This window comes from Nyctibius grandis, chromosome 18, assembly GCF_013368605.1.
Source record: "Nyctibius grandis isolate bNycGra1 chromosome 18, bNycGra1.pri, whole genome shotgun sequence".
NCBI classification, from domain to species: Eukaryota; Metazoa; Chordata; class Aves; order Nyctibiiformes; family Nyctibiidae; genus Nyctibius; species Nyctibius grandis.
The window spans coordinates 7536897-7549837 of record NC_090675.1 but is presented as its reverse complement, the minus strand read 5'-3'; the positions used below and the strand labels follow the sequence as shown (position 1 = coordinate 7549837).

The window sequence follows — 12941 nt, the reverse complement described above, 5'->3', positions numbered from 1 at the left end:
CTGAGCCAAAATAACTTCTTTCCTCATGAATTCCCAAACCCTGCTAATCCAGAAAGAGCAGGGAAAAAAGGGATCCAAAATGGAAACATGAAAGGAGGCTCCTCCTCCTCCCCTAGACCAGAGGGCAGAACTTAAAAGCTAGAGGCCTTTTCTTGTTTGCATAATGCTTAATAACCAGTAGGCATTGCAGTGGTATTACAACTGCCTTTTGTTTACTAAAATGTGATGACCACATAATAAACCCAGTTTTATTGTTGCTTCCAGCCTGCGTCAGTGAGGGGGTGGAGAGAGGACAGGAGTTTCCACAGCTCATCCAGAGCTTTAGCTCTGCCCAGTATAGCGATAAGGGAGCCAGCCAGCTCTGTCCGGAATAGCTGATACCAGGAACTGGGCTGGAATCATTAAAACTATGGACACAGGATGAGACGCATCAAGAAAAGAAATGAGACAGGAGGGGAGAGAGGAAGAAATCTCATAACATAATGAGATGTTTATCTATAAAAAGTTGCCCACTTCAAAGCAGGAATAGCTTCAACTCCTCGGTAAAAAAAAAAAAAAAAAGAGCTTTTAATTAAAAGATCAGTCAAAGATTTTCCACAGTCAAGCAGCCTCAAAGAAACTATGTGTGGAGGAGGCTGAGAGTAATTTCTAACATGATTAGTCCATTCTTCAAACTCAACAAGGTTTTATGAAAGCAGCATTTCTCAAGATCTAGAAGATAAGGATTGTGGCAATATCCTCAAAGAGCACTGTCTCTTCCCTTCTGATGCCTCCATCTGCACCAGCCTTTGCTCAGGAAAAGCCTGGAGAAACACTATCAGAGCTTTGTGCCTCCCACCATGGGGCAAGATTGTAAGCATAGGACTGGTGGATAGTCAAATGGATACTCAGCTTCAGGTTTTCTCTATGGCATTTCAAAAGCATTGCCTTGGTGCGTTGACATCAGCTTTACATACTCCTGTCGGAACAGCTGAGTATTAAGATGCTTTTGCACAAACCTAAACGAAACCATTAAGGCAAAAGGCAAAATGACCTTTTATCTGTAAAAGGTAAACAGGTCAAAATTAAAAGGCTGTAAGAAAATCATACAGCCTTACAGGTTTTTCCGTTGAATTCAAGAATCCTACTGCAATGTCCTGAGGCAGAAGCTGTGTAGAAGGGCAGTGTCCCCAAAGATTAAGAGTTTCCTCAATAACCATTTTGTTCTTTTTTGAAGTAGCCTCTATATTTTCAGGTATCACCCACGTTTAGAAATGGAACAGATCATTGAAAGCAATCAAAACAACTAATTACCATTCATCACATTATCCTGAATATTGGTTACCAGCCCACAGCAAAGAAATGCAAGAGAAAGGTTAAGGATAAACTACAATTCAGTAGGGGAAAAAAGAAAAGTCAGCCAACACAAGTACAATACGTCAGACAACTAACTGCACCCTGTCCCTAGAGCCCCTTTCCATACATTAATAAATATGACTTCACTGAAGTTACTGGTAAAATTCTTATTTCCTTCAGTAATGTCCTACTTTCTCTCATGATTTTTAATAGCTAACACCAAAGCATCCATCAAGACAAGAATACGAGAAGAACATAACTGTGCTCACAGGACTTGGACATATTTACTTAGCCCCTACTATTTTTCCTAAGCAATTGAACAAATTCCAATAAAGATACAAAAGCTACATAGTTCTTTCATCTTGGTAACAAATGGAAGGATATATGTCCTTGTTTCAGCCAATACATCCCCTATGTGTGCTCAGAACTGGACCCTGCAAACTCACGTAAGCCTTACATTTTCCCAAGGGTGTATTTTTCCAGTCATCAAAATCAAATTCACCTGTAAGAACTTTACATTTAAATTTTGCTGTTGATAAAAATATACAGCTTGTTAGTTGTGTGCTACACAGACTGATTTAAAAGGGCAGAAAACTGCACTTCTGCTGTAATTCTGTAGCCTGAGAGAAGTGACCGATGAGCACAGATCATACAGGGATAGAGTACTCTGCCTCAGAACATGCAATCCGTATCTACTGATGCTTATCGAAAACAGTTACTGCTCCATGAAATATAATAGATGGAACATTTCAAAAGAGATCTGTGAACACATGTCTACTTTGGAAGAAAAAAGTTGCTGCATGGAAAAATCTAGCAGTGTATTACAGAATCATAGAATGGTTTTGGTTGGAAGGGACCTTAAAGATCATCTAGTTCCAACCCCCCTGCCAAGGGCAGGGACACCTTCCACTAGACCAGGTTGCTCACAGCCCCATCCAACCTGGTCTTGAATGTTTCCAGGGATGTGGCATCTACCACCTCTCTGGGCAACCTGTGCCAGTGTCTCACCATCCTCACAGTAAAGAATTTCTTCCTAATATCACATCTATCATCAGAGATCCTCAGTTTTATATAATCTTTAATAATCATGCTCAAATTGCTTGGAGATACAGCATGGGAAAGTATCAAAAAATAATGGAAGTATCAAAGATTTGTCAATCTGCTAGTGGTGGTCTGTGAGAATCACAGAAAAATCAAATTAAGTCCTCTGAGCAATACAGCGCCAATGAAACCAGAGAAGTACTTTGCTTCAGTTTTACAATTTCATGTTGTTCTGAAAGCTGCATTCCCTGTGGAAATCAGGAGATTTTATGAAGAGCAAATTAGTAAAATAGAGGAGAAACTGAAAAGAGAAAAAAATAACAGAAATTACTTTGCTGAAATACTAGTAGAAACTCCAAAATACACAACTGCTTCTGAACAAACTCGTGAATGTCTCCAGGGCTCTGGCAGGTTTCAGTAGGAAGACCAAGGTGCAATACTTGGTCAAATTTCTTTGGCTAGCTTTATAGCTTTAAGATCTTGAGGAGCCAAATATAACCCAAACAAAAAGAAGTAAGCTGTCTTTTTTCTCTCCAAGGCCAGCATTATTCCCTCCTTTCTCCGTTTTCTCTCATTTGAGTAATTTAATATTGTGTCAGAACCAACACTCAATCACAACCATCCACTGGCTGTTTCCTTATCACTCTGCCACTGACAAGCCAATTGTAGCACATTAATAAAACAATCATCAAGAAAATCAGCTTTTACATTTACTATCATACTAGATCTACTATTCATAGATCCTAAACCACCACCAGCACTGAGGCAAAAGCATAGAGTGCAGAGCTCTAACCATAGGACAACTTCCTGCTGACCAGCTCATTCAGTAAGATTCCCAGCAGAAGCTCCCTGTCTTCATCCAAGAATGGCTTTAGTTTTCATCAGCAAAACAATTCAACACAAAACAAAATGCATAAACCACATCCTGCTGCCTGCCATGCCCTAAAAGTTCTTCTTGTAAAAGCTTTGGTCCTGCCCACAGGGAAGGTACTCCCACTCAGCACATCCTCCCAGCCAATGCTGAAAACTGCTGTTAAGGCCCTTGCCTTAGCGTAGGAGAACTTATTGATCTCTTCCATTAATTTAGCATTCATCGGCCTCTTATCTTGGGATCAGGGGACCTCAGATTACCACTTAACTCTGCCTCAAACAGATAATTTCAGAGACAGCAAGTTAGTCATACTCATGACTAAATTCCTCTAAGAGGCCAGTCCAAACTGTGACATAGTCTCTTGGCTGTACTCATTCCACTGGCCTGCAGAGCAGAAAAGACTACCGCCATTTGACATCTGTTTGTCGGTATTTCTGAAATGATTTACTAATGTCCATCCAAGTCAAGTCACATCACAAGACTAATCAACAGAGTCGGCCCTAACTGGCCTTGGAAGAGAAGCTTAAGTCAAGTAAAAATTACCCTCCAGGGGAAAATAAACTTCTTCAGTACCAGTTTAATCAGCAGTGTGTTACTACTCTGAAGAATGAGAGCATTTGTTAAAACCCCCATGCAAGAATGACTAGTGGGAGGAAGAGGTGACTAAGGAATTAAACTATCCACTGGAGAGCAAATTGTGGTTTGCTGGCTCCACTGGGAACAAAAGGTCTACGGCTCTCTGCCCGAGCTCCAAGAGGACATGACTTGCTGTCGGTATTTCCATGAAAGCTGTTATGTGATTCATTTGCTTTGCTGGCCCCTCTCTCCTCCCTCCCTTCCCCCCACACCATCATTAAACTCATCTGTTCTCTTGAGCTCTTGCTTGGCAGAAATGGCGTGCTGACATATAACAGAGTTAAAATTAATGGCTCAAATGTTTAGAAGAAAGGAGAAAGGAAGAGAAGCAGATGAGAGACTGAAGAGAGTACCCAGAAAATATCTATCTGACACCCCAAAAAAAGAAAAACAGAAATCACAAAAAATAATATATTTCTACAATCTTGAAAGTCTCCGTATGTTTTACAAACTATATATCCTACACTGAAGAATCCCTTCCTCAAACATAAAATGAAGCCACCCCTAGGGCAGGACAAAACAGACCTAAGAAAACAGATCAATACTGGCCTAGTGTATGCGCGGACATTTGATACACTCATCCAAGCCATGTAAGCATGTTTTACAAATAAGCACAGTCCCCAAAAAAGTCTAACCCTTGGATAACCCCACCCGTCACCTTGTTCCAACTAGAGAAGTTAACGTTTCCCATTCAACTGCTTCTTTTAGGAAAGTTTTTGTATGTATTGAGTCATTTTTTCCACCTCTTCCCAAAGATATTAATCATCACATCACCTGCAGATGTTTAGAGGATAAACAACACCCCACCATCACCGTGTCAACCAATGTCAAAGAATCTTAGCACTCCTGTTCAGAAATACAGGCTGCCTCTCTGCTCCAAGGCAAAGGAATGTTTGAAAGGCTTTCTCTCAATAAAGACTGTTCTGGACAACACTGTATTCTTCCATACAGCTCCCATGAAATGTTCCAACTATTTCACAGGTGAAATTTCAGTTTCAAAAGCAGAAAACTAACTCTACTGATGAACCACATCAATATTCACTATTGTTTTACATCTTTTTCTGTACCACTTTATAGGTGTTTTCATTCTAAAACCTTCACGTGCTTTATAAATATGAATATTCAGAGCACTCGGGTATAGCAGGAAAAGGGACCACTTTAAGTAGCAGAGTTTTGGCAAACGAGTGATGCAACCTTGGGTCACACACCACAAAACAAAAGCTCTTACAAATGATTGTAAAAGTGGTTTAAAATAAGTTTTAAATCAGTAGTCAGGAAAAGCCTATAGAATCTAACATTATTATAAGCAATCTCCTCAAATCCTTTTTTAGACCCTCTTACACTCTTAGCAACACGCAGATTAACTTAAAAAGAGATTACACTGGGCTGTGACAGAGTCTTGTAAATCTTCTGTTCAAAACATACCCATTAGATACCAGTAGTGGATTACTTTGCAAGAAAGACGCCGTGTAGGATCTCTTCCCTTCCTCTGTGTTCACCTCTCCACAGTCCCTTCCTCAGCTAGTTACATTTCTTTCCGATTCCCCTGTATTAACATGTTAATTTCAAACTGCTCAGCTTGGGGGCAATAATTTCCTTCTTGTTTCTTGACAGCACTGACCAGCCCACCCAGAACTTGGGGTTATCGCAGTTGTATCTTTATATCCCCAATCTTGATTGTTAGCTGTAGAGTCAGTATCGCTTACACAGGCACTGTCAGACTGAAAGTGTTGCTTCTGGGACCTGTATTATTTTATTTAGTTTTGAAACTAAAATATATCTTTGTCATAGAACTGGAGCCTTGTTAGCGAAAAGCTATGCGTCTCCATGGCCTGTTATTCCTATTTATTTTTAGCAGGAAAACCTGTTAAAGTACATCATACTCTCAGAAGTATATGAAAATAAGTACTTCAGGTTATAACCTATATCATAACAGAGGCATGTAGGATCAGATTTTTAAAGACTTAGTGTCCAGTGACATCAATAGTAGGAACAAGTATTTTAAAAATCTGTCCCCAGTACCCCAAGATGATAAGTTTGGGGTGAAAGACTTACAGATGCACCATACAGTGTCCATAAAGTTTCCTGAAAAGAAACATAAACAGGATGACCCTGAATATCATACTCAGGGAAACAGGACAAGATTTGATTGCCTGTAGTTAAAGCTGGCTCAGGAGCCAGATCAATAAAGAGGCCTATTCCTGGGTTTTATTCTGGTTATTCCAAAAGGACCAAACTAGAGTACCACAGTTATTCAAGATGTAGTACCACAGTTATTCAAGATATAGGTATTCCTGAACGAGAGTCGAATTAAGTTCATCCAAGCAGAAACAAAGCCCAACACAGATACCAGATACTTCCATGTATCACATTCTAATGTGAAAAACAAGTTTTTGCTTATTAGTTGTCAAAAATAAACACAAACTCTGCTTCAGATGTCTTCACACTATCCTCTGACTTCCAAAGCCAGAGCTCTCACACACAACAAGGAATATGTCGTCAGAATTTGTCAGCAGGAATGTTCCTGAAACTTTTTTCATAATTAAACGGAGTTTTGAGCATTTAGTTCAATACAAAATGCTCTGTGTTTTTCAGTCATATTCATACCTTATGAACAGTGAGGACATTAAAACAAGACTTAGCACAGACTACACTTAAAAACTGAGAAGAGTTTTAAAACTGTTTAGGTGCAACAGAAGCATAACCCTTTCCTCTTCAACAAAAAAAATAAAATAAATCACAGGACAAGAGAAAACAAAGGATGAAAGAGATTTTCAAACCCCACAGGGGGTCTGCATGCTCATTTATCATCTGTGTTAACAGCAATAAGCTGTTCAAATCCCATCACTGGCCCTGCAAAATCAGAGTCAGTATTCTCAATCTGATCAGAAGTTCGCAGTGTGTCTCCCCATGCCTTTACCCATCTCTCCCTCAGTTTATCCTCAGTACTATCCCTCCTCAAGTGACAGAAACGTGTTTAGTTCCAGCAAAACTTCCACAGCTGGCCGTGGCCAGTGAAATACACACTTCAGGGGCCGGGGATGTAGGCAGCAATACTTTCCAGCCTAAAGTTCAACTTTCCCTTAGGGCAGCATTTCTTCTGGTGACTGGATACTGGCAGCTTTTGTGTTCTTCATTAGCCTGCTGATTAACATACTGCTAGAGAGTTCTCCACTACACCTAACTGCTGTTCCAGCACTCACTGGCAGATCTATTGTGAGAGATCCTGGGGTAGCAATGCAGCGTTGTCTGCCTCTTCTTTTCTTCACAATACTAGAGATCAGATACATACGTATTTGCTTTTAAAACAATACCTACATATCTCATCCGAAGTTATAAAGAAACCCTGATCAAGCAATTAACAACTTTAATGGAATTTTGTGAATGAAATTCCCATGGCAACAGCAAGAAACAGTGCCAGGAAATACAACCGATTCCAGTTTTTAGAGGGTTCTAAGCTCAGACAGAAATGAGGAAAGAAAGAGCAGCAATCAGTGGGCCTGCTGGTTTTTTTTTCCTCATTCAGCATTTGAGAAACAAGCACAATAAATCAAAAGGCAACCAAAACAGTACTATGGCATCAGGAACAAATTACTAGCCTTCCTAGTGTACAGTATAGACATCTGGCACACGGGGAATTAGATATACCTGATACTAGCTCTCGGCTTTCTATAAAATCTGCTGCTGATTAACATGCAAAGCACTACACTTCTGAAAGGACAATGGTGGGAAGACCTTCCACAAAGGCTTCATTTTAAATTCTAAAAGGCCTGGAAAATTTCAGGCCTCAGGCCACGAACAATGGTGAAGGCTAACACAGCCAAGCTGCAGAACCTGACAAGTTGTACGTACATCACTAGATAAGCTTTGTAACTTTTTAGCTGCATCATGCAGACTATATAAAATAATATCTGTCAGGCAACAAGGTCCCTCCCTTGCAGGCATTCTGTTCCAACCATCAAAGGATTTCTTTCAGAAAAGCTTCCCTAAGGACCGTGCTGTGATCTCAGGTACGGAGCAGTAACAAACAGCATTTACAAGGCTCAAGGCAAACAGCAGGAATTTCTCTAGCAGGCTCGAAGCCATCAGCATCAGCTATGACAACACCCTCTGTTTCTGTTCAGTGGGACCCCGCGGTTAAACCCCCTGAGCACAAACCCCCAGCCCCCGCAGTACCAGCCCCGCAAGCCGCAGGCAGCAGCCCCGGCGCTGGGGCCGTACAGACCTTGCTCGTGCTCCTCCGCTCGCCCAGGCTGGTTGCCCATCTTCGGTCGCTCCCCGGCTCTTCCCCGAGCTCCTCTAGGACCCCGGCGCCCCGCTCATGCTCGGTGCCAGAGCCGGACCTGCCTCTATCTGCTTGTAACGTCTACGCTTCAGTCAACTTAAAAAGGGGAGGGGAAAAAAAAAAAGTCAGCTCCTTCCTAGTTCCTGGCCGCAGGAACAGCCTGCTGCTCGTGCTGCAGCGGCTGGGGCTCCCTCCTACCTCATTACAATATTATGCACCGAGGGCCGGCCTGTGCAGTTAATTAGCTGCCTGACTGCTGGAATAAAAGGAGGGGGAGAGAGAGAGGCAGAGAAAGAGCTCGCAGAGGAAGGCGGAGTGCCGGCCGCGCAGGGCTGGGCTCCGGGCGGGCAGCGCTCGCTGCCGGCGGCGCGGGGAACGGCACGGACCGCAGCGAGCCCCGCCGGAGCCCCGCACCGGCTCGGCCAGACGAGAGCTGAGCTGGGGAGCCTGAGCAGGGGCTGAACTCCTCTGAAAACCTGACCAGGACTGCGAGCATAAGTCCTGTTTATCAGGTTTGTTCCGATATCCTCTGGGGCTGTTCCTGGGTAAGCTTGAGCATCCCCAGCTCTTCCTCGCCTCAACCGGTGCTGAGAAGAGTCAGTACGCTGCAGGTTCACATCCATAGTATAAAAGCAACATACAAGATACACTGAATACTATTAAAACCTAATTCTCTTTGTTGAAGTAAGGACATTGTGTTTTATTATTCCTAAAAAACTATTACAGTGACTTCCAAAATTCCCCTCGTGCTAGTTCCTCACAAGCACTGAAAAAAAACCCCAACCAAACCTGACAGCCACTACTACATCTAGAAGCTGCAACCACAAATATGACCTACACACCGAATCTCTATCAGTATTTTAAACTGTGCCTTGCACTGCAAGAGCAGCTGCATGAGGCAGAGACTGGCCAACAGCCAATCTTTCAGAGAAAGAAATCAGGATGCTCCTCACCAACGGAGCCATGATGCACATGGAAAACAAGAATACTGAATGACTCCAGTGATCAGTTCCCATTACATGGATAATTAACAGAATCATCATCTTAGACTTGGCTTCAACAAGAGGGTTAAAAACAAATTCAGAAAGGAAACTAATATGTGACCTAGGCTCAAAACAGATTGAAAATAAAACATACAGATATTAATCTAGCTATTTGTGAATCCATTGTTTCAAATAAAAAAATCTGGAGATCATTCAATACCATAGAAAGAGAATTTTGCTAATATTTCAATATAACAGGGTGAGTTAGTTGTCAATCTTAAATTTTTCATTGTTCTTGCTCTGACACTTTATGGATGAAGCTAAAAGTTTTCATACAGCTGTCTGTATGTGGATGACATTACACGAAACTCCTGTCTACTTCTATCTTATGACACGCCAAGTATAAACACGCTTTGTTTAATGAATAAGCCATATAAGTTCTATAAAAAAGGATCACTGATAGCGCATCTTTTTCTAAAAGTCATCTCACAGTCCCTTAAGTCTTGTATCTTATTAGGATGGGTACTCAGCTTGCCCTTCTCAAAGCTACAGATACAAATGTCCTCCAACTGCTGTTGAAACTTATCTCCAAGACAAAGAGATTTTCTTCTGTTACAGACTAAAGAGTGACTTCTGCTTTTCTTCAACTGGATTCACCAGAGGGATTGCATTAGCCGAGATAATCTCTTGGGTTGATAAATCCTGACACTGAGCATTTATTATTTCAACACCTGCTTTCTATTTCTGTAACACGACAGGGAATAGTGTAACAGGGTCCCAGTACAGTATGGGGTGCAAGCCTGGAATAATTATAAAACGTAATCACTGATTCAGAGCAAACACACCTGAAATCTGAGCATTGTAGAAGAGTCATGACTGGAAGAACCAATCTGTTATTTTTGACAGTGGCACGAAACCTAAGTCAGAATATTCTAACACCATGATAGGAAGAATTATGTCAGGCAAAAGACTTCTAGCCCAAGTCCACAGTGAAAGGTAAGGTACTCACTAGCCAAATGACAGGACTTACTTGCCAGGCATAACCTTTCCTCGCATCCTACTCTCACAATACAGCAAATGAATTAGCATAACTTCTGCTCAAATTGTAATCCATGCTCAAAAAAAGTGTGAAGATGCCACAGAATGATCTCAAATTTGCAGTGGCCAGATAGCTGACTGTCTCTTCAGAAGGTTAAGGTCTAAAGAAGTTACAGATGCTGAGCAGGACCTCCAGAGGCTGGACCTTCTGTCCAAGACTGAATGGGCCCTACGGGTAGACACTGACTATCAATACCAGTGTTCACACCATCATGCTCTACTTCTTCCATTAATGCTAAAGATGTTATGAGTACGTGTGTAGCAGGGAAAAGAAATCTACAGAGATGGGTATATCATGCACAGTAGTGGACCCCAAAGGATTAGGAATACAACATCTACATTGAAATCCAGAAGAGCAAATGTATTTTTAACCATGCTAAAAACTACATTTTTGTTGTGAGGATAATTCGTGAGGTCATAGTTAAGTTCATGGCACAGAACTGCAGCCTTCCAGGAACCCACCTGAGATGTAGCTGTCAATCCCTCCCTCTTACTTTACAATATTAAGATCTAATGTAAGCCAAAATCTGCTGAAAAAAACAGTGGAAAAAAAAATTATACAAGGAATGCCAAGCCCTCTCCTGATATGCATGCTTGTTAGACCAGGCCAGCTTCGCATTCCTTTCTTTCGCTCCCTCCCATTCTTTAAGTGCAAACACTATGGCACTCTGCCAAGGTATTTTGGCTGTGATATATTTAGGCCTAGAAAATTTGTGTTAAGGATCATTTATCTTCAAACCATCTGAAGGAACGCTGATAATTAACCTAGGGCAGGTAGTCAACACAAGGTTGTGTTGACTTTGTTGAACGTCACTAAAGAAGCCTGAAAAGAAATGAAAACAAACAGAGAGCATAGATTTGTACTATTCCTGGACCATCCAAGTCCTCTCCTCTCTCTGCTTAGGTATCCCTAGCAAGGCTTTTGTGATCATCAGTTTGCTTACAGCTGTAATGGATCTTCCCTATACATGTTGGCTTGAGCCAATTAACTGTCAACAATTTAATGAATCAAGTCATTACAGTCTTTAAGATTTAGCATTTCAGTATCCTTACCACACACTGAATCCTCTTAACTGGCTCAGGTCCCAGGGTGGTAAACACGTGCCAAAGTCATTCCCAGGGGAATACACAACAGAGAAAAGGGTCTCTATTTCACAGGTTGTTTTAACAAGAAGTTGCATGCAAAATCTGAGAACGCGTTAATACAGATTCAGTGCAGTCAATGTGAATTGTGCAGTAGATTAGGACAGCAACAAAACCGAAAAAGGTACATACTGCAGACAGGGTTGTCAGTAGAAGTTAATTCTTTCTTGTTTAATAATGCAAGATGACTGCAGACAGCCTGTGAATGCCTCTCAAAGAAACTGTTATCCTAAACAGGATCAGGTATCAGAAATCCCCACGGACAGTCACTAAAATGCATTGCTCTCACGCCATTCCCAGTTACGGACGAAGGTTCGTACAATACAGCCAACAACAGAACAAAAGAATAATTACGTCAGTCAACCTTCACACGCCACTTTCAGAACGAGCGCATCCTCCGATAGATCTCTCTAGATCAAGGAATCATGAGACTGCGATCACAAGCCAATCAGATATCGGAGTTTAATGATAAGACCACTGCTATTTTTTCATTAAAGAACTACGGAGCTCCTTCTGGAATAAGTGGCTTTTCTGATTAAAACATCTTACCAGAGTAACATATTTATCAAAGGGGATAAAGAATCCTGAAGCAGTGCCCATTCCAAGATGTAAAACTGTCCATGGGTTACAGAAAGAAAGAGCAAAGATTAGAAGAATGTGAAAATTTAACGTGGCAACAAACATCATACAGGAACTTTTTGAGCAAAGGCATCAAAAGTGAACATATACATTTGAGTATGCAGGGTATCACAAGGAAAATAATCATTGTAAGAAGAAATAAACTGCCATAAACTGAACGTGGAATGCCAAATTTGATCCACCTCAATTCTTGAACCTTCCCTTTAGAGGTTAATGCGTGAAATCTTCTAAAATGGTGCTGAAAATTAGTCAGATTACTTGATACCTGGGGAAATCACAGATAGAGGAAGTATTTTGCTAAGTAATGTCAGAGAGGTTAAGGTACAGATTCACATTTGCACCTATATGTTACAAACAACCACGCAGATATTTATAAGTGTGTGCAGATGCCAATATGCATAACCAGCTACATGTAGAGCTATAGATGTAAATGTAGACATACATTTCCACATTGTTTTGCCTGTTAAATTCCTGCAGTACACCTTGTCTATTTGAACGACATCTTGACAAAATTTTTTTGAGTCTTCTTTTCCTTTTTATATCAGTTCTGGAGCTAGATTCTCTTTTTCTTGACAAGAAGGAATAATTATGCAAGAGCTGGGTCTTGTGCCTGGAAAGGGTAGCAAAACACTACTAGCTTTCCAGATGAAGTTTTAAAGCATATTTATTGTTCCTGGGAAACCCCAGATGAGATCAGTTATTTGGTTTCTGCTGAAGTCTTGTGGAACAGAACGTACCAACCTCATTAGTGTCTCTCACACTTGTCTCTATCTTTCACAAGAAATATGAGACAGTAACGAGACTGAATGCAAAGCGCAGCAACCTTTCCACAAAGCTATAGTAGTCCTTTGATGTGACAGATCACAAAAAGCAGGGCCTGTCAAAAACTGATGTATAGGAGAGAAAAGGG

At 41.2% G+C, this 12941-nt stretch overlaps 1 protein-coding gene across 8 annotated transcripts in view; it reads right to left on the bottom strand.

Moving 5' to 3' along the window:
• SPECC1 (sperm antigen with calponin homology and coiled-coil domains 1) overlaps positions 1 to 12941 on the bottom strand; it is a 92562-nt gene that overhangs the window by 50947 nt on the left and 28674 nt on the right. For 2 of the 8 annotated variants that reach the window (XM_068415677.1, XM_068415678.1), the window contains exon 1: positions 8109 to 8409. The exons of the other annotated variants lie outside the window; for them this stretch is intronic. In XM_068415677.1, the coding sequence (XP_068271778.1) occupies positions 8109 to 8148 (40 nt within the window). In that variant the 5' untranslated portion in view covers positions 8149 to 8409. Of the gene's footprint in view, positions 1 to 8108; positions 8410 to 12941 lie in introns of those variants that run through there. 8 annotated transcript variants of the gene reach the window in all.